At 37.1% G+C, this 23,031-nt stretch overlaps 1 protein-coding gene across 2 annotated transcripts in view; it reads left to right on the forward strand.

The window, feature by feature from the left end:
* PLXDC2 (plexin domain containing 2) overlaps positions 1 to 23,031 on the forward strand; it is a 400,824-nt gene that overhangs the window by 300,490 nt on the left and 77,303 nt on the right. For both annotated transcript variants that reach the window (XM_040967893.1, XM_040967894.1), the window contains one exon: positions 10,926 to 11,025. In XM_040967893.1, the coding sequence (XP_040823827.1) occupies positions 10,926 to 11,025 (100 nt within the window). The remainder of the gene's footprint in view (positions 1 to 10,925; positions 11,026 to 23,031) is intronic.

Here is a 23,031-nt window from a genome sequence, read left to right on the forward strand (position 1 = left end):
ACAGTATCTACCACCATGTAGGGAGAGTCACTTGCTTTTATGTTTATTGCTATATGAGTGAGAATGTATGTCATGTGTGAAAATAATATATACAACCAATGAACTTTATAAATGTAGGAATGACAACTTACATATATGTGTGAATTCATATATATTTACATCTATATATTAAAATATATTTAATGTTTGTAATAATATGTAAGGGTCCTTCAAAAAGGTTCATGGGATAATTTAATTAAAGCATAATTTTATTTAAGGATATTTAAGAGGTTCATGGAATAATCGAATTAAGAGATTATTTGGTGCAAAAAAGTGGAAATTCATGCATAATTTTTAATATGCATGTTTCAGGAACTAATACCTTAGACGTAAGACTGAATAAAATACATTGAATAAGAATTCTCAAGTATTCAACACAATGATTCAGACATCACTTAGGTTGCCTGCATCCCATACAGGACCCCTGGGAGACATGTGGTGGTCCATGAGTCCTGGTCACCCATGTGGTAGGTCTGGCTGGAGATCCTGGCTTCTGCTTTTGGCCAGGCCCTGACAAATAAGCACATTTTTAGGGGTCAACACTGTGTACAAATGGCTAACCCTCTGCCTCCAAGCCTCAGCATCTCACATGGGTGTTGTTTGTGTCCCAGCTGCTCCACTTCCCATCCAGCTCCCTGTTTATGGTCTGGGAAAGCAGTCAAGGATGACCTAAAGTCTTGGGAACCTGAAAACATGTTGGAGACCAGGAAAAGTCTCCTGGTTCTCAGCTTCAAATCAGCTCAACTCTGGCCATTGTAGCCACTTAGGCAGTAAACCAACAAATGAAAGATCTTTGTCTGTCCTTCTCTCTATAAATTTGCCTTTCCAATAAACAAATAAATCCTTTTTTAAAAAAAAAATATGTGTAGGAAAGTTAACTCAAGCCAAATGTGCACACAGATGATTTTGTATCTTAATACATGAAATATTAAAATTTCATCTTCATGGCCTTATTCAGGGTCTAATTTATTTGCATTTGTGAGTTTATTGTATCTTTGGTTACCTGACAAGTAAAAGCTCCCAGTTTATACATGTCAGTTTTTCACTTGCTTTCCATAGTATATATATAAAAAAATCAAATAATGAATTGCAATAAAATTCCCTTTGTAATGCTCCAATAGCAAATAACATGAGTCAAGATAAGCTACTTACAAGCTAGAATATTCACAGCCCCAGGGAAAATGTTATAAGTAGGATGTTCTGTTGTTGTTGTTGTTGATCCAAGAAATATTTATCAGTAAAATGCTTTGGAAGATACAAAGATGACTCAGGCATAGATCCTTGGCCTAATGAGCAGTCAGAGATATAACAAACAGGATACATGGAAAGTGCCATGTTCCTTTTTAAAATTATTGAAATTTTGGGGCCCGACACAAGTCTAGTGGCTTAAGTCATAGCCTTGCATGTGCCGGGATCCCATACGGCCACGAGTTCTAATTCCAGCAGCCCTGCTTCCCATCCAGCTCCCTGCTTGTAGCCTGCGAAAGCAGTCAAGGACGGCACAAAGCCTTGGGATGCAGTGCCCACGTGGGAGACCTGGAAGAGGCTCCTGGCTCCTGGCTTCAGATCATCTCAGCTCTGGCGATTTTGGTTGCTTGGGGAATGAATCATCAGATGGAAGATCCTGCACTGTGTATATCTTACTTTCCAATTAAAGTAAAATAAATCTTTAAAAAATTATTGAAATTTTAATTTTCAAAATTGGTGTTTAACAGATTCTATTTGATTTATAGATATAATTTTAAGAATGTGATACTCCTTTACTCACTACCTCTACTGCTCTCTCTCCGATTCTTCCTTCATTCCTTCCTTCCTTTTTTCCTTTCTTTTTGGGACAACTTATCAAAATATTTTAAATTTATATTACAGTTAAAATTCTAACACTTTGCTGAATAAGTCAGCTTTAGGTCAAGCTCAAGTTGAAGAAGTTTAACAAGTAAAAAGAGAAAAGAAAAACCCTAGTGTAGTGGATATAGAGTAAAAATGGCCATAAAAAATAATTGGATGATAAAATGATCTCACCAATATAAAATATGTAAATTTTAAAGTATTGTCAGTTTATTAAATTGATCATAGTATAACACACTTAGTCACTGTTTTGGCAAAGGTACAAAATTTCTTTTCCTTTCTTTTTTTTAAATTTTCGCCCCACATATGGAGAATATGATACTTGCCTTTCTCTATCCGGTTTATTTTACTCAGCATCATGTCCTCTAGTTGCTTTCTTTTTGCCACAAATGGTAAAGTTTCATATTTTTTATAGCTGAATTGTATTCCATTGAGAGAGAGAGAGAGTGAAAAACAAGTTGGCTCTGTTTACATGGATTAATTTCTGTGTTCCCTATTGTGTTTCATTGATCATATCAGATTTTATGAAGGTACCATGCTTTGGAATATTCTTTGAAATCAGGTATTTTAATGCTTCCAGTTTGAGATTTCTTGCTCAAGAATCATCTTAGCTATTCATGTGATTCCATATGAATTTTAGGCTTATTTTGTCTAACTCTGCAAAGAATGGCATTGGTATTTTTTAGGAATTGCATTGAATCTGGACATTATGATGATACTGCTTTTTCCAATCCTTGAGCAACTGGTAGTTGGCAGTTGCCCAGTCAGTTCTGTCTCCAGCTCCATTACATACACAGCTCAGTGACTATTTTGGCCCAGCCCACCCCTGCCCACCAAACACTTGGCCCTCGCCAGATTAGCAGGAACTGTGCCCTAGTCTGAGCAATCTCTGGAAGACCCTGCAAGACCCATCACAGCCGTGGTTCCTGACGTGCCAGTATGTGCAACAAACTGGTCCAGCCCATCCTGCATCCCATTCAGTTCTTATAAATACCAATGGGTGTTGGAGTCTAGCTCAGCCTGAGCAACCCCATTCTCCACCCCACACTTATGCTGGCGGTTGGCACTACCTGCCCCCATTTCTGGTTTCCTTGCTCACCGGTGGGAGCTGTAGCCCATTAGAGGGATGCCCACAATGTCCCTACCAAGCCCACTCCCAACCCGAGATCTTGTACTTTCCAGATGGTTCTGCAGTCTAACCTGATAGGACTGTTCCCAAGTCCCAGCACCTGCTAGCAAGTGCTGTGGCAAAACCCAACCAGTGCACACTTAATTCTGGCTCATGCATGCACCAGTGGATATGGTTGGTTAGCCCAGCCTGCTCTACCCCTAACCCAGCTCATATGTAGGACAACAGCTGGTGCTTGCCCAGTCTGGTCTGCCTGTAATTCTAGCTCTCACACTCACCAGTGGGAGCAGTGACCCGGCTGGGGAGTCCTCTCAGCCACCCTACCAGGCTTGCACCATCCCCTACTCAGAGAGTTTCATGTGCTGATTGATGCTATGGCCCAATCTGACATGGCCTACCTCACCTCAGCATTCACAGGATTGTGTTGGTCTGTGTTGTCTGTGTGAGTGTTTATAAAATGGACATGTAGTCAACATTTATAAAGAATTACATATAAAATATAAATTTACATTTTTTTCTAGAGAAATCAGTAATTTTAGATGAATCTGGCTTGAATAAATACCCCATGGTTAAAGCTGGCTGGAAAATTTACTCAAGCATCTTTTCTCCAATTTCTCAGCTATGAATTTATTATCCTTACTCTAGACCCACACTAGTTTATACGCTAGTTCTCAAGTCTAATACTTGGAGGCAGGAGCTGATTTTCTGGATCATCTTTGTGTTGTTACTAACCTCCTTCCAGATTTTCTGCAGGATGTGATTGTGAAGATTGAAAAAGGAGAAATGTTAGTGATATACCTTTAGATGATGGCTCAGTTCTTTACTTGTACATTTGTAGCAAAGAGAGAGAGAGAGGGTGCCCATCCACTGGTTGAATCCCCAGATGCCTGCCATGGCTGGTGTTGGGAAAGGGCAAAACCAGAAGCTGGAGTTTCAGTTGTTGTTTTCCATGGGGGTGGTAGGAATCAAATAGTGTATGCCATCCCAGTTGCCTCCCAGGATCTGCATTAGCGCAAAGTCAGGCTTGGAAGCTGGAGGTACTCTGATGTGAATCACAGGCAGCTTAATCACTAGGCTAACTGCTTTCCCCTGTGGCTTATTTTTATTTCACATCATCACATGTGTTGTAGCAATGTATCTTGCACATAAAAGCATTCAGTAACTGTAAACAAAAAGCATATCGAAATAATTTTGAGAACTGTTGGCATTCTTTAGGAAAGCAAATGGATTTTTATATTGTCAAGGTTAACGGAAAGTTTTCATTCAAATGTAGTTTGCACAAAACTCTACATTAATATTTCAGACTTTGAGTGTTGTTCTGACAGTAATTGAAGAGCTTGATTTAAAAAATTAGAACCCATACTGAATAACGGAGAAGCCAGGTCAGGCATTCAAGGAAGATGAGATAGGAAATTAAGGACTGAAAGAAAAAAAAGTGGGCAAAATAGAAATGTTTAGGCTTGACATGATTTTGTTGTTATGTTAAGCTACTAGAAATCATATTGCAGATTAGCCAGTGAACAAATATGACTTTCCAGTAATTTCCAGTTGAATTCTGATAGACTTATGATTCACACGTTGGAACATATACTATGCAATCAAGCTCTTGCTGAGATATGGGCTGCCTATTAGATAGATAGCTGGGTCCATAATGAAAACAAATGAATGTTTTGGCAACGTTTGTAGGGCAGAACAGAGAAGAGAGGAAAATAAAATTCCATTATCTCTGACTGCAGCAGCACATTGTTAGTTATCTCCCTGCTTAGAGACAGATGTAAACGCTCATGTCCGATGATTTTTTTTTTTTGAGACCCCTGGGTCTGGGAGCAAGATAGCACAGGGTGGAGGAGTGGGCAGGCTTTGTCTTTGAATCACCATCTGAAGGCCAGGCTGCTCTGTTCCTATCTTTTCCTACCTTCATTTTATCTGTCTCTTGCTACCTCCCTCTGCTTTTATGCTTCGTTTGCTTCAGTATATTATTTATAAACAAATTTATATCACATAATGAGCACATCTGTATCTTATAAAATGGAACAAAGCCTAAAATATCTTTAAAACAATTTATGAAAACTTGTGGAAGCATATTTCAGTTGGTAGTAATTCTCCTTTTTCACCCATCCTGCGGAATGGATATAACTATAAAGGCTATTCAAAGAAATTTATGATTCAATACAAATCATACAGAAGCCTAGTTAAAATTTATCATTGTTTTAATCATAAAAAAGTAAACTCTTGTAGGATCTTGAAAATAAGTACAATAAAAAGAAAAACACACAACCTCAGTAGTTAGAATTTTCATTGTCTTAGATCGATTTCCTGATGTTTCCTACATGGCTGGCTCAAAGGACATTTTGAGGATGGATATGGATTTGTAGAAATCATTTTAAAAGCTGGAGAGCAACCAATAATCAAAGTTTTAGTGTTTGGATAGATTAACAATGGCTTTGGCTATAAATCCATTTTTTGGATACTTTATAACCTTGTCAGGACAGAATCCTCTGTAGAGTTGCTCTAACTGTGATTTACACACGCACAACTTGCCTCATTGATCCTAATGTATACGTAGTTCATTTTAACGGTGACTTCTAACGGTGCCCTTAATTGATCTTAATGATCTAATTGTATTAATATGTAGGATCCAGTAGACTCCTTGTCTTGCTCAGTCCAATTACTTGGTGGTCTTTAATATAAAAGTAAAAAGAGTATAATCTAAGATGGAAGTGAAAGATAGGATGATATTAAGTTGCGAGAGTCTCTGGGAAACTGTCGAGAAAGCCTGGAGTTGTTCATGTTTGCCTCTTGGATCTTGGATGATAGTCAATTGTGAAAGCCAGGTGTTTCAAATCCTGGGGTGTAACTGTCTCCTAAAATGTTTGTGTGGCTTCTAGGAAGCCTTTTCATTTTGATTTGTAATTGGGACCAAAAAAAAATATCACTGTTAGAGATGCTCTTTAATGTGGTGAAAAAAAGCATTCAGAGCCAGTTGTGTTGCTATGAAGTGAGTCTTCTTCTGCAGCCCTCGCTCTCCTATTGACTCCTCCCGGTTTTCATTCCTGTTCTCTGATGCTGCACTGACTGCCCTCTTCACACTCCAACCCAATTAACTACCAGGGCTTGCAAGGAGTTCATAACCTTGATGATTTGCATCACCACTACCAACACCTCCTTTTTCACTTTCACTGCAGTCTGGGGCACAGCTTTTTAATTCCTAAAATGCACCCAAGTCAGTTTAAATAAACCATTTTCCTAGGTTGGTCCATCTACCAAGAGCTGTTTTCAACTACTAATCTGGCACACTCTCTTCCATCTTTCAAGTTTCTGCCCCAAATTCACCTTAACAGAGTGCCCTCTGGGCCAATTCTCTAACAGAGATGACCATCTCCTTTTTATATTTACCTGTTTTAATACCTGGGTCCATTCTCTAGAATGTCAGCTCTACAGGAGCACTGTGATTCATTGCTATTGTCATCTGGTATCAACACATACAGACTTGGCAGTTGACTTCTGGTGAACAAGTGCGTGGATGGGGAAAGGAGTGAATTCTCTTTCATCAAACAGTTATATATATTTATATATATTACACATTATATTTATATGTATATAAAAGGTATATGACTTTTGTGGAGAGTAATTCAAATTTAGTAGAAAACAGACTTAGAAATGTGTTCTTTTTAATCTTTGCTGTCAAGTTAATCACAGCTGAAAGTTATGGTAGGAGTGATTCATCAAAGTACTTAGAAGCCATTGGCTGGTAAATGTGCAGATTTTAAAAACTGGCAGAAAAGGCAGGTTTCTTCCTACTTCTGCCCTTTGAAAAGAGGTGAGTTTTGCTTATGGAAGGATTTTCCCTAGTTTTACTGCATTTAGATCTAGGCTACTTAGACATACAGGTGGTAATTTTTGAAACTGAGAGATGAAAGCCTAAACAAGGATGTGAAGAATGAAAAATAGAAGTAGAGGTGCACAAAAACATTTGCACTGCAACATTCCTGTTTTGTAAGTTTAATTGTAGAATTTGAGAAATCCTTATCTGATCTTAAAAAACTAACAGAAATGCTACTACTTCGTTTTGGAGAAATATTCATGGAGTTGCTATTGGCTGTTCAGTGTTTAACAACAAACACATTGGTTGGTGTTGCTGTGTAGCAAACCACCCCAAACTGTAGTAAATTAAAATAAGACCTTGTTGAAAATTTATTCCAGCTTATATATGGGTTAGTGTGGTGTTTCTGCTGCTATGGATTGGACCCTGCTGTCTAAGCAAGCTCAGTCAAGACAAATTTGTGGGAAAGAATGTATGCCGCTATGTCTTCTATTGACCTGCAGGGTTCATTTTTGCCTAACAGAATCTGGGGTCCCCGAAAGAAACAGATATGTACAAGTACTTGTTTACACTTGCTTTTTCCAGTTTATTCTTGCCTGCTGCTCATAGGCTGAGCCCAGAGTCAGAGTGGGAGAGGACTGTAAAAAGTGAAGAGTCTTGATAAAAGGATGCCATAGGTTAAGGTCACCAGAGCTGTTGATCCACCATAGAAACAAAGCACTGCAGGAGAGTGATGGTGGAGATGCAAAATATAAAGGAAAGAAATAAAATAAAGAGATCAGAGTACATCAGAGTGAAAGATGGGCCTTCATTATGGCAACCTGCAATGCCAATTTCCCATGTGGACACCAGTTCAAGTCCTGGATTCTCCACTTTTGATGTGGCTCCCTGCTAATGGTCTGGGAAAGGCAGTGAATATGTCGATATTCTATAGGCTCCTGCCACCCATTTGGGAGAACTGCTTGAAGTTAATGGCTCCTGACTCCTGGCTTCCACCTGGCCCAGCACTGGTCATTGTGGCTATCAGGAAGTGAACCAGCAGATGGACAATCTCCCTCTTTGTAATTCTGACCTTCTAAATAAATCTTTTAAAAATGCATGTTAAGATATTTAAGGGATAAAGACGAGGAAAAGAGATAGCAAAAGACATTATCTGTAGAACGGTGAAAAGAAAGACGAATAAGGAGCAGAGGCAGAGCTGAAGAGAAGGAAAATGTTGCTGGCATGTCTACAGGAACTAAAGCACGTGACCTGGAAAACAAGCTCTAGTGTGAGCATGTAATATTCATAACAGCATAATAGGATTTCCCAATTGATAGCAATATAAATTCAAGTGCTGCTGTGAGCATGGGAGAAGAAGAAACACAATAAATTACCACAGAATTATCTGGTAAAATGTTTTGCAACTTGCAAAGGAAAATTGCAGCTGTAGTGTTGAGAATGAATGCAAGTGACAAAAACCAACAACCCAGCTTGTATGTTTGCTTCTAAACAGGCGTATATTAATACCTCAATGTAGAAGTTACAAGACTACGGCTTATTAGAATAGATGAAAAAAAATCTTGATTTTTTTCCAGTACTTTTTTCCATTCTTTGTCTTCTCTTTTTTAAGCCTGTCTTGAATGCAATTTACATTTATGTTAATTTGCCTCAACGTGAAATATGTAACCATGTAATAGTATAACGCCCATTAAGAGAGGGGATTGCATTTTCTGATGCTGAATGTGACATGGGAAAATCATTTCACTAAGTATATCAGGACTTCACTTAGCAAATGGATTCTCTGGAACAGAAATCTTGAAGTGCGTGTGTGTGTGTGTGTGTGTGTGTGTGTGTGTGTGTAGGTATCATTAAGGAATCACAACAGCTCTTCACATGGGTTAAAACTAGACATACATGTATAAAATTTATAAACATCTGAATGTTGACGTCTGAAATAGTACCTAAAGGGAAAATGCCATATGTCATCCACAATTTTTCCAGATAAATCCAAACATTTCATTAGCCATAAAACTTGTTTCTTAATTTATTAACTTCTACAAAATAGCCCTTTCATAGTCTCAAGATATTATGGGAGGAAAATTACCATGGCAGCCTTTGCTCCATTTTTCCTCCTATTTGTTTCCCTTCCTTTTTCTTCTGCTGGTTGCTTGGTTTATGCAACAGTGTCTGGCCCGTAATCTGCTTATTTTGGACTGAACATATTTTTGATGAACTCATTCTTCCCTTTTTCTCTGATGTCTCTTTATTCACGGAAGATAGTTTCAGTTCCAGCTAATGGATTTTTTTTTTATTTCTAGGGAAATAGACTTCAAGAATTTGTCTCACTTGTAGCAGTTGCACTATCTTTGATGTTCTAATTTTTATGATACAAATATTAAAGTTCCCCGTTATTTTTAAATTTTGGTTTTACTAACTTTCAGATTTAAGCAATCTGGGATGTGGGTTGTGGTCTTAGCTGCTGCTTGGGTCTCCTACATCCCATATTGAAGCTACTTAGCTTCCCCTCCCAGCTTCCTGATGATGTACTTGGGAAACAGTAGATGGCAACTCAAGTGTTTGAGTTTTGTCTCCTATGTGTAAGACCTGGATAGAGTTCTTATTTCATGGCTTCAGCCTGGTCCTCTACTTGCTGTTGTTGCTATTTAGGAGTAAAACATCAGATAGAAGACATCAAGATATTTCTCTTTTTACCTATACTCCTTTCTCTCAATCTCTCTCCCTCCCTCCTTCTCTCCTTCCCTCCCTCCGTCCCTCCTTTCCTCCCTCCTTCCCTTTCTCCCCTCTCCTTTTCTCTGTCCTTTTCACTCTCCCTTTATCACTTTGCTTTTCATGTAAATAAATATTTTCTTTAAAGACTTATTTATTTTGTTTGAAAGTCATAGTTACAGAAATGAGAGACAGAGAGATCTTCCATTCCATGGTTTATTCCCCAGATGACCACCAAGGCCGAAGCCAAGCTATTTCAAAGTCAGGAACCAGAAGCTTCCTACAGGTCTCACACATGGTGTAGACACCCAAGGACTTAGGCTATCCTCTGCTGCTTTCCCAGGTCATAAGCAGGTAGCTGATTGGAAGTGAGCAACTGTGGCTAAAACCTGGACCAATATGGGATGCCAGTGCTGCAGGTAGATTATTAGTCTGTTGAGCCATTGCACTGCCTCCCATCAAATAAATATTTTAAAAACTATATGCATTTCTACTCCTAAATAAAAGGAGGCCTCCCAATGAAGCTGTTAAATATACATTAACAATAGGAGAATAGACTTTCTACCATTGCCTATAACCCCACTTAAATGGCATAATTATATTTGTGACTGTTGCTGAAGGACTGTATTATTGTAAAAATATGAAAGAAAATAGAGAGGTTGGAGAAGGGAGAGGGAGGAAGGGAAAATGGAACTGGGGAATACCTACATCTATACAACTATAACAGGGGAAATAATACAAATTTTAAAGAACTGAAGTGGGGGAAGCTTCTTTAAAAAATTTTTTAAAAAGGGAAATTTGTTCTGGAGCGACCATTAAAAACCAAAAGTTTTCCATAGCAGTTTCAACTAGAATAAGAAAGCACAGCATCCATCAATTGGCAAATTTTAAAGTATGTATTTATTAATCACATATGTTATAGTAAGGAACAAAGAAATTAAATATAGAACAGAGCACTTGCTTAACTTTCAATCAATTTTTATCTCTAAGATCACTTATAAACACACTCCTATTGTTCCTTGAAAATAAATACAAAATCACGGAGGAAAACAGACTCTGCTCTCCTGTCATTGCAGACCGCATAGACATGTTCATAGTGAACCCATATATCTGCCACAGCCAGCCTCAGTTGGATTCTCTAAGAAGCTGTTGTTTTCAGGGTCAAGGAGCCCTCTGTAGGAACAGAAACTCACTTGTCTCATCAGACAGCACTAAACTGGGGTTATTTTGAGTGTGTCTGTCTTCTTGAAATTTCCTGTTCCCTTTCTTGTTCCTTATCTGATCATCCGATTTCACTCATTGAACAAGATGATTGCAGTCTCCATCCATGAATAAAATTCAAGCCTAACACATAGCAATCTACCTTTTCTGTTGCAGATTCCTGTCTTGGTCACACAGATAAGTTCAAGCAATCATCCAGTGAAAGTGGGACTGTCTGATGCATTTGTCGTTGTCCACAGGATCCAGCAAATTCCCAGTATGTAGAAGAAGGGTAATTACAAAATATTAGCCTTCTGTGGAACACTGAAAAGGAAGTATTCCTCAGCTGACTGCTTGCTTGCTAGCTAATCTTTTGTTTGATTTAAAACTTCTGCTGGAATTGAACAAACTAACATAAAGAGAAATTAAATAGCTAAGTCAAAGCTGTTTTGGATTCCCTGGGATGATTGTCTTGTTTGAGCAGATATAGTTCTTTTATTAATAAAAGCAACATAAATTATGATAAATCACTTAATAGGGATCTGTTTATCCATGTTTATTATTTTAAAACAGTTTATGAGCAAAAGTGCATTTATGTGCTGTTTAATAGGATTGTGAGATTCTAAAAAAAAATCAAAGAAGAGGAAAAATTTATATAAGTAAATGTTTAAGTGGAAATACACTTGCCAGAAAAAAAATACATATTTTTGTTGTTTAAATTACCTATAGTTATCCAGTGCAGTTACATTTGTAGGATGATGTAAAGTATGTGTATTGCAATTAATCTGATTAGAATATTAAAATATTAACTGCATTTTGTTGCAGTTCTGGCCAAATACATATGTTTTGTTTGTTTGGAACCTTCTAGTTTTTAATTCTACTTTAACAGATTTTTCAGCAAATTTGTTCTTGGAAGATTACTTGTTTATGATCTGTTGAAAGCAAAAGATGATAACTGAATGCATCTCAAGATTAGATCGTTTCTTTCCCTTTTCTTCGAAGTGCTTTTTCTTCTGTTTTGCTACTGTGTTAGACTCCATGTTTCACATGCATTTTCCATTTGGTCTTGATGTGGGCTGTTTAGTGATGTCATCTCCCGGTTACAGGAGGTAATGAGGTGGAAACCAGACTTTTCAGAGCAGTAGATTGGCTGGAAACAGAAGGGTTATCCGGGTGTAGACCGCCATTCAGTATGGCAGCCCCGCCCAGCGAAGAACACACAGCCTCTGCAGCGTTTTGCCTTGTTAGTTGAGAATTTGTGGGAGGCCATATTCAAAGGAATATAGAAAGGAACTGTTAAATCAGGGCAGATTTTCCAGAAACAAAATCGTACTGTGAACAAAGCAAGGATATATTAGTGTGTGGGTAGGACATAAAGGCCTCCTGACACAACTCTTAAATAAGCTGGGTCCCTGGAGGGCCTTGGTAGGCTTGTCCTAGAGAGGAGCATTCACACATACTTTCTTTCAGAGTTGTTAAATCAAGCATGACTTGAGTCAATTATTGCACAAGTGAAAGGGAAACACAATTTTTAGTTTATTGGTTGGTTGTTTGCATCCCTGAATTTTATTTGCAACTCCCTGGGAAGGTATTGTAGTCCACATTGCTGCTGATATGTTGCTGCCTAGAGAGAAAGACCCACCAAAGAAACTTACACTTCTTTTCATGATTGTATTTGGATATGCAAATATTATGCAGGTATATTCCTCATGATCAAATTGTACGCAGTGACTCCAGCCCTCCCCCTCATCCCCACCAAATGCGATTTTGTATCCCGTGTTGTTATGCTGTAAAAATGTGACTTGTGTTTTGGCAGGAAAATATCCTCCCAAATGTAAATTTCATGGAATATATTGGGAAAATGTATGTGAATTTTGAGACAACATTAGGTTTAATATTGGAAACTAATCGAAAACATGGAGAAAAGCTTCTGTCGGGCAAGCAGCATGCACATTTGCTGCATGCCTCCGGGTTCAATCCTGAAAAGATTAGCCAGGAAGGAATGAAATTCCTGAGTCTCCCCTGGCCCCATCTGTGCTGTTAGATGAACCCGTACTTGGGGAAGAAACTTGTAATAGTTCTGTTGGACTTAAAAATCATCTGGGGGCAGAAAATTGTCATCTTAAAAGAGTTTGTTCCCTCATTTAAAAAATAACAGTGTCTGACAGAGTATGTGCAAGAGGACAGATACAGTTGTATTGAATTTTCAACTACAAAGAAAGCTTGCTTACTTATTCTGGAGATGAGGATAACCCAGGAGTAGAATAAATTATACAAACAGTATTTTTTCACCCTGAGAATTCAGATGGTTGCTAGAGGTCTGTATGCTGCTTATTTGGGAAATCTAAACTTAGCCAAATGTTTAAATCCTTCTTGAAATTTCCATTGTTCACAATGATCACTATTTCGAATTGCCCTTGTAAGGAATTTAAATCCATTATCTCTATAGTAGTCTTTTATTCTCCCAAATGGACTTAGGGAACTGGTATTTATCTTAAGTAATGGGTATCTTGATTTCTCCTATATTACATAGGACCTGGCTATCTTAAGGAGCAATTTTCTGTTCTTGTAGTCATTTTGGTTACATGAGTTATAGAAGCTAGCCTCTTGGCTTACGCTGGCAACCTGGAAACATGAGTTGGGCCCTGAGATAACTCCCCTGTGGGACCACCATTGCTGTAATGTTCTCATCAAGTTTTGTGAAGGCTTCCTAGCACATTTGAAAAGCTGTAAGCAATTCTAAATGACTATTGCCATTTTCCCCTATCTGTTTCTGTCCCCAATACTAAATGATTTCAATGTAGCTTTCAAGTATAATGGAAGTAGGCTTTATCTTTCAAAAAAGATCAGGTGATCTGATAGCTTAAATGGCAAGAGCGAATTCTGACATGCTTAGTAAATGGATAAGTAGTTCTGAGATTACCAGGGAAGTTTCTGCTCTCTTTCCAAAGAAGTGAAAAAAATCTTTAGTGAATTTAACCCTTGTGTTAAAAATGTTTAACACATGTTAGGTAAGAATAGAGATTATATAAAGAATATCGGTATATGAATATTACTTATGAAACCTTGGGCGTTGTGTTTGATTTCTATAATCTTTTGCATATGTAAAATTAGTATCTCAGTACCTAAAATGTAGTGTGTGTCTTTGTGTGTGTGTAACCTCTAAGAGTGGAAGGAAAATGAAATTAAAAGCAATGTTTGGGAGGGGGCAATGCCATGACCCTGTAGGCTAAGCCTCCATCTACAACACCAGCATTCCAAATGGGCACTGGTTCTGGTTCTGGTTCTGGTGGTTCTGCTTCCAACCTAGCTTCCTGCTAATGGCCTGAAAAGGCAGACAAGGATGTCCCGCAACTTGAGCCTCCTACACCTATGGTGCAGACACTGAGGAATCTCTTAGTTCCTCGCTTCAGAACCAGCCCAGTTCCACCCATTGCAGCCACTGGTGGAGGTGGGGTGGAGTGGTGAACCAGAAAATAAAAGATTTGTCACTCCCTGTCTCTCCTCTCTGTAAAATCTACTTTCAAATAAAAGTAAAATAACTAAATCTTTTTTAAAATGGAGAAATTTAGGGTCTGGTGTTTATTCTAGCAGTTAAGGCACTGACTGGGGTGACTGTATACTGTGTTGGTGTGCCTACATCTGAACCAAAGCCCTGGCTCTCAGTTCTGGCTGCCAACCAGTGCCCTTTCTGTGCACCAGCAATCATGGCTCAAGTCCTGCCGCTCAGCTTCCGGCTTTTAGCACCCTTTTCATAGTCATCACAGTTCTTTGGGAAGTGATCCAATGAAGGGAAGATGTGTGTGTGTGTGTGTGTGTGTGTGTGTGTGTGTGTGTGTGTGTGTGTGTGTTTCTCTGGCTCTTTAATAACATTGTGAAAGATAATCTATGTTCATATCCCAAAAATGTAAATCCATGCTTAATATTCTTATAATATGCACTTTCCATATCATTTTGAAGACTCATTATAACTACTTATCACAAAGTAAGCACAGTACTTGTACTTACAGCTCTTACATTTTCCATCATCAAAAGCAATACTTTAAAAGATGCAAGAAGCATCTCAGACACGAAGTACCCAGCCCAAATACACCAGACAGGAACCACAAGAGTTTGTGACTAAGCAACACTTTTAACAACGTGTCTCTGGAACTCTCATTCCTTCACACAACAAAATGTTGTGCTTTTTAATGACTCTTCCTAAGACATGTATCTCTGTGTGCCCTGTCTCTAACTCACTTTCTCTTTTACATAAGATGTACTTGTAAAGCTTGAGAAAGAACCCACCCCAGAGATCAGCCGAACCAAGCTCAGTAGGTACAGATAGGAAGAACCAATTGACAAAGAGTGACAGTGGACTAGTCGTCTGAGAAAGTGGAGCATAAAAATATTCCCATTCTCATTAGAAGTGTAATGCATTCTAATTTAGAGTAACTTATAAGATAGTAGAAAACAAAGAATTTAAACCACATGTAAATCTGTGGAGAGATAATAGTGTTCTTCCTGTATCTGCATCCAGCCTTTCCTTAGAATACACACACATATACACAAAGAAAACTGGTACTGTGCTATGTATTTTACCACCTGTTGTCCACATAAAATTTTAGGGGCTGCAAAAATCCCGTGAGAATGGCACACTATGATAGAATTAGGTTTGGATTTCCAGTTTTTTTGCACAGAAGTATGTCGATGGTTTAATTCTGTATCCCATGAAATATTTGAAATATACCTAGAAATAAAATTATTTTTACACTGTTAAATTCTGTCATTAATTGCTACCACATATTCCTTTGTTTCATAATTTGGGTATCCCTTGCCCTTGGTACTTAGTCACATTTCTGAAATAAATTACCAGAGATTTGACAATAATATTCTTAATTTTTTTACATACATCTGACATTTAAGACAATCATTTATAGCTGTAGAATGATAATAGTGTTTTATATGTATTTTGACAAGTTGCTGTCCTTAAACGTTGTACCAACTTACTTCCCTCACCAGCTTTTTTTAATTAGCTATTCCATTTCCCCAAATACTCTCAGACACCATTATCATTTTTTAAACTTTGCAAATTTGATAAGCAGAACATGGTATTTCATTGTTGCTCTAATTGTCTTTTGATTACCAGAATATTTTACATTGTCACACAGTCATAGGTCATTGTAATTTCCATAATTTCTTGTTAAATGTCTTTGTTAGGTAATTTATTCTTGGCTCAGCCCGTGTCTTCAGATCCTTTGACACAGTGTGCAGTGGTCTTCCCAGATACATGCACAATTCTTAATAGTACCACTTGCATTTGCTCATTTCTTTCTTCCAATTTAACATTTTGCATTCCAATCTTAACCTCTGGAGTGCCAACCTTCCTTACCATGCGTCAATGTGTCTCCACCTGCTGAGCATAAAGGAATTGATTCTTCCAGTAAGAAAGCCCCAAATTCACTTCTGCCAGGTGCTTGCTTTATTTGGTTGTGCCAGTCTAGAGAAGTCACTTTAACATACCCATACAGAATTCCAGAACTAAGACCTGAGTCAGAAAGCTGCTGACCTAACTTGAAATGTTTCTGCCCCAAGTTATGATAATATCTATTTCTAAATCCCTTAGAATACTACACTTGAATCTTTTCTCAGCCTCAATACACTATCTAGTACTTTCTTAAAATCAAGTCCTCTCTTATCAGCATGTGCTGTTATAAATTTATTTATTTGAGTTGCTGCCATATGCTTTTAGTTTGTTGATTATGGTTATTTCCCAGCTTAATCAGAACACTAGACTTTTCAGAAATAATGCTAGCAATGAACATATGCAATAAATGTATCTTGGGAAAAATAAACCACAAAAAATATGTTGACTAAGAATAAAATCAACTCCATCAAGAAGAGAGAAAGTTAAATTTATCTGGGTGCTAGTTCTTGGGATTGCAACCTGGAAAAGCACAGATGCAAGAGCCTTGAAAATGTGCTCCTTGGTTGTATAAGATGGTTAGAAGCTTCAAATTGCAAAGCGGTGGTGGTTAGAGCCTTGGCTTATCAGGAGCTGTGATGGATATTAGCAAGAGTCAAGCTGTCTTAGAAGAAGAGGATTGGGTACTATCACCATCTCCAGGTAATTTGGGGGAAGCAGAATGTTTGTCAAATGGTTAACAAGAGCCAGGGAATTGCTTTGGCCCATCAAATAATCAGCTTGCCCATGAAGGTGCCTGAAATATGGCTGTCTACTTCATTTTTCAGTTCCCCAAGCCAATGCTGCTGTAATTCAAGGTTTTTTTTTTTTGACAAGAGTTCATTGAATTTTTCAAAAGACATTAATATATATTTTGCCATAAAAGATCTCTATAGCACATGCAACTTTAGAACTTGATCAAACTTAGATTTAAAGAGATATTCATAGATTTATTAGAGTATTTATTATTTATTAGATAAAAGTGATTAATAATAACTTTGTTATTATTAAAATTTCAGTGGGTTTTCTGCTGAATATATGAAAAATATCTTAAGTGTTATCAGTTGCCAGTATTCAGTTAACTATTGTCCAGTTAAATGTCCCACCATGGTAGAGCTCTCCACATCATTTTGAACAGGCTCACCAGCCACCAGTAGCTTCTATGCATTTGCAAAATGACTCATAATGTGAGCCTGGAGGCTTGGAGTTTTACTTAGAGGTAAGAAATTGGTTTTAAAATAAAGAGCAAGATGCAGTTAGTGGTTACCATATTGGTCAGGGCAACAGTAGATCATATTAACTCACGTGCATAAACACATACATACACAGTGGGATAGAGGATGCATGTTAGTGCAGGGGTTTAGATGCAGCTGTGGACATCTGCACCCACTAGGAATGCCTGGTTGGAGATGAGGTCCTCCACTTCAAATCTAGTTGCCTGATAATATACACGCTACAAAACAACAGATGATAGCTCAAGCGTTTGGGTTCCCTTCACCCAAATGCAAGACCCAAATTGAGCTCAACATTCCTGGCTTCAGCCTGGCCCAGCCCTGGCTGTTTCAGGCGTTTGGGGTGTAGACCAGTGGACTGAAGACTTCTCTCTGTCTCTCTCAATAGTCACTCTTTTTCTGTCTCCATTTCTCTGTCCTTTAAGTGATGTGGAAATAAGTGAATAGTGAAATAAAATGTTTAATGTCATATATACTTAGGAAAACATTCATTTTATTTCTTTTTCACCTTCTAAAAGAAAGCCCATAATATTATATGAGTAAATAATAAATTTTCCAATATATTTGCTAAATATTCTTTCAACTCTATTAGAGCTGATGTTCTCCTTCTGAACAATTTGTGATTTAGTGGTAGGACACATTCATTATAATTAGCAATTATAATACAAAGATACATGTTCAGAACTGTGAAAAAATAATTTTGGAACAACTTGAAGAGACTCCCTCCCTACTTAATATTTTATGGAACTAATTTTAAGCCTCTGAATCTCATTTTTTATTTTCCACAGTTATCAGGTTCTTTTCTTTCATTCAAGGACAAAACAATCTTTAATCTTCAGTAAATTGTGTTGTCTTACTTTTGCTGTCCACAAAGTGGAAAACTCTTAAAAATTATTCATTGTAAAGGCGATAACATTTCTTCTTTTTACTGCACAAGTTCATTAGGTTTTTAGATTCTCAAGTATGCACTAACTCACAAAAGGAGAAATAAACAAAAATCATGACTTTTTTGTATATAATTACCTCTCAGGAAATTCTTGTGCAAGATTGCACCTCACTATTTTAATGAATACATTTCTTATGTTTTTTGTTTGATTGACTTTTTAAAGAGAAATGACTGACCAATCAATTTTCACATATTTAAGATTTTTTCTAGAGTTTTTATGATGAACAATTCCTTCAAGTAATATGATTATTACCTTTTATTTAATTTTTTATTTCATGTTATTTATACAGTCATTCATTAATCCTTTTGTCATTTACTGACATTTAATTCTATACAACACTGTCAAAGTAAAGTTTAATTGATTCAGAACACATCCCTTTGTTTGTTTAATGAAACTTGAATAGCTTCATTTGTAATATAAAATCCTAAAAAGTCATGGAATGGGTTTTAATATACTGTTTAAAATTTAAGGAAATTAAAGATTCACTTATGGATTTATTTGGTACCTATAAGAGCAGGATTTGTTGTTCTAAAGAAGGAAATTCCAACCTAAGGGATCCCAATGAAAACCAATTGCTTACTTTTTATTCAAAACAGCAAACCCAAGGCTCATCCATGGGGTTGTCTATTATGGCAAAACATTCTCAGAGATAGTCTGTGCTACGGTTCTCTATCCCATATCATGGCCCTTGGATGCTGTAGATAATGTATTTTCCAGTATCTTTTTTTTTTTTTAATTTGCCTTCAATTTTCTACTTTCCCTTGACTAAATCATTTCTTATTTTTTCCTAATTACAAAATAAGTATTTTTATTTAGACTTACATTTCCCTTCTCACAGAGGATACTTCTGTCCAACTAATCTTTGCCTATATTAATAAGCCTATTTGCTTGGTCATTTTTCAATTAAGCTTGTCCATTTTTGCTGCTTGAAAATACATTTTTTTTAACCTTTTCACATGAATACCAACCATTCGCAAGATTTATTTCTAAAAACTTTTTGTCTCATTGTTTGATTTTAAATTTTAAGAAACTTTTAATGCCTCCATTTCACTTAATGAGTCACATTCTTTCTCTTTGAGGGGACAAAATGAGACTTCATGACGTTGCAATTGCACATGACATGTCTCTCCGTAAGTTCTTGGGAGAAGGGAGATGTGTCCCCTGCTGCCACCTCCCAGGACAGCCTTGGGCCAGTGAGTCCAGGCCCCACAGCAGCCCTTGAAACTGCTGAGGCCACTCCTGCTCTCCATTCAGCTTTTGTCACTATAACAAATACTCAAGTGAAGCTACTTGTGAAGCAAGGCGATGTATTTCAGTTTCCAGTTTTGGAATTTCACAATTCAAGATAAGACAGTAGGACCATTAGATGAACAAGAATTCTCTGAGCCAGGAAGTATAAACTACACGGGCCCAACCTGCCTCTTCTAAACAACCTTCTTGTGAGGCCTTTCCTGAAGGTACCCTCCATGACCTAAGGCCCTTTCACTGGGCTCACTGTTTCAGGGGTTAATTGAATTAAATGCCCAGACTTTATGCCTCTGTGAATTAATTTCCTACTTCAATTAGAGAACCAAATTATATTCAAGCTAAAGTCCTGTCCTAATGATGCTTATGATTCTGTTCTTGAGAAAAATTATTCCTGGAAGAAGTCAGCAAATACAGCTTGCTTAAACCGTCAGTACAATATATGTGGGGAAAAAAGAGAATTGCATTGGGTTTCTTTATGGATAGTCAGTAACTTAAGAAGTCTGTTTAGCTTTTACCAGGGGTCTGAAACATCACAAGGAGTGAGAAAATGATAAGAAATCCTCAGAAGTTTAGATTAGCATTTCATGCTCACCTAAAGTTTATATACCAGTAACATTGGTATTTGATAAAAGTAGAATGGAATTTTTGAAAGAATATTTGAGCCTAGTATATTTTTATTAGATGCTTTATTTAACATGTCCAACTAGCTAATTTTATGATTGTTACATTTTTGTGCAAGTAGCTTGTAGCCGCTGTAGTAATTTTTTTTTAATCTCTTATCTCTTTTGCCTGAGACTTAAGCTACAAAAAGCTGTGATTTTGCCATACATTATTCAATTCTAATCAATTCTAATCAATAAGCTGCAGAATGTCTTTGGTTCAGTTTGGACTAGAAAAGAAACAAGATACAGAAAATTGGGTATGTCATTAAGCACCAGTAATTCAATTAAGGAAATGTTGACAAATAATTTATTTGACAATTCAGACAAAATATTAAAATATGCAAATACAGCCAGAGTTCAGTTTAGAAAATTACTCATGTATTTTCTTTGTGAATGTTAGGTTTCAAAACAGACAGAGTTGATCATGGGTAATCATACCGAAGGACACTCATTAGCCTGTGTTTATTTCAGCAAGAGCTGGTATTGACTGCAGAGCATTCTTGGTGCTTCCATAAGATTACACCATCCCTCCTGCTGGTCTCGGTCAAACTTTCTCATTCATGCAATGCAATATTTTCACACTGAACCACATCCCCTTTCAGGCTGTAATCACTGATTTTTGTTTTCTCTATTTGTAAATCTACTCATACGTGGTATTTTGTTTTAAATGTAGAAATGCCTTATCAGTGAGTCTTGTAGTTCAAATTGGTTTTCCAAATTATAGAGAAAATTTCAAGTTGTGTCACCACCACTAAGATTGAACATTCTGTTTAATATTATTTTGGCTTGCTGTTTGATGAAGGTACATGAGCTAAATACATTGTGAAACCAAATAGAAACTTTAGCATTGGCAGAACCAGCCAATGAATAGATTTCTAAGTGCTTGGTTTTTTTTTTTTTTTGACAGAAGTGTTTCTGAGCTGTTACAGATTTGGCCATTTGGAAGCTGCCACTGACTGGCAGGTCATCAAACCAAACTCACCCTCATTAATTTTGGATCTCTTGAATTCATCTGCTCCCAAAAGTTGGAGGTCTTTGAACAGGAATAGAACTAGCATAGCAGAAAAGGTCATCCTTTCCTTTTCCTCCATATGCATTGTCAGTAATTAAGTCCCAAAGGTCTAGTCATTATCAATGGCTGAGGTTTTCAGAATATAATATGAAGTGTAAATAATTCTAATAGTGTAGGCACCAACTCATATGACAGGCACTGTGAAAACTTCAACTCCATAATTCCCACACTGGCAGCAATCATTTGGCAAGAGTCTATTGTTTAGTCTCTATTTCTTGGAATTAAACTCTTCCCAAAATGCATGGGAAGATAGTACATTAGAAATTTGTTCACCTTAGACCATGGTAGAAGATGAACAATTTATTTTTTCATTATTTTTAATCTATTATTTTTATGAATAAAAGGTAAGATGGTTCATATTTCTCAAGAAATCTTAAACATGAAGAAACCAGCATTTTGTCTTTCTTTACGAATTTGATCTTTGACAAGTTGGTATGAGTCTTTCAGTTATACCAAAAATAAAATTAACTGGATTGGGATTTTGATCCTGTTTTCCAATATGACAGATCACGAAATGTTCTCAGTGAGTGGCGCCACTGCCTCTCCTAACCTTAAAAGGCTTTTCTTTGGCACTTTCTACCTCTGCTTTCAGGAACAGAGTTTCTTTATGAATAATTAGAAGTCAATCAAGGCAAGTGGGAGAGTAAGGGCATCTGTAGGTCTAAGTCAATGCTTGACTTCCCTCTGCAACCTCCTGACATGTCAGTTGCTTCCTTTCCACAGACACTTTTTTCTTAAATGCAACACTTGTCTCTATGGGAAGGTATTTCTGCTGTGTGTCTTCATGGGTGTGGTCATTGGACTTAGTGACTTCAGCAAGAACCACTTTCTCTAAAAGAATATTACAGCCGCATGTTCTAGAAGCTTGATTCCAGAATGTTAGAGTTGCAGTGAGTTTGAAATTGTATCATTCTGCACAGCTTATAATCAGCACGTCTGTGGCACCCATAAGTGTCAACACTGAGCACCTGCATTGCAGAAGGGACTGTTCTAATGTTCATGTATTACCTCATTTCCACACTGAAAGCAACTTATTAATAGGTACTATTACCCCATTTTACAGATGAGTAAAGTGAAGCTCAAGAAGGTTAGCGAGGCAGTCTAAAGTAACAGCCCAGGGTCTGGGATGTGAACCATGGCTGACTATTCTATCAGCATATCTCACCCTGTTTTCTGAGATTGGTAGTATCTTAGTAATATAGTTCCTCAGGTGGTTACTGATAGTGTATTATTCCATAAATATACATCCCGTTATTATAAGCTTTTCACATGTGATATAAAATGCTATTAGTTACTTTTCCAGTTACGTTAACAAACCTGGGGAAGCTCTTTAGTACAAAGCCAGAAATGAAAAATTCTAATGTTAATTTTTTATTTTGTTTTGTGACCGAGTGTTTGCTTGTGTTTATCTTATTCTTAATTGTGAGTGTTCTTGTCAAAGTCTCCTTGCAACCTGTTCTTTGGAAACATGATGGCTTTGCTCATGAATTATTAGTGATTGCTTTATGCAGCCCAAGTGCTAATTATTACTTTCCTGAGATAGAATCCTGCATAATTAATATATAACAATGTTGATTTGTTTCATGTTTGAACTTTTAAATTTCCCTCCAATTTTTTTTGGGGGGGGAAAATTGACAAGGAAAAACCTATATGAATTTAAGAATTATAACATAATGATT

This window comes from Ochotona curzoniae, unplaced genomic scaffold (assembly GCF_017591425.1).
Source record: "Ochotona curzoniae isolate NIBS_2020 unplaced genomic scaffold, NIBS_Ocur_1.0 scaffold_4683, whole genome shotgun sequence".
Lineage (NCBI taxonomy): Eukaryota > Metazoa > Chordata > Mammalia > Lagomorpha > Ochotonidae > Ochotona > Ochotona curzoniae.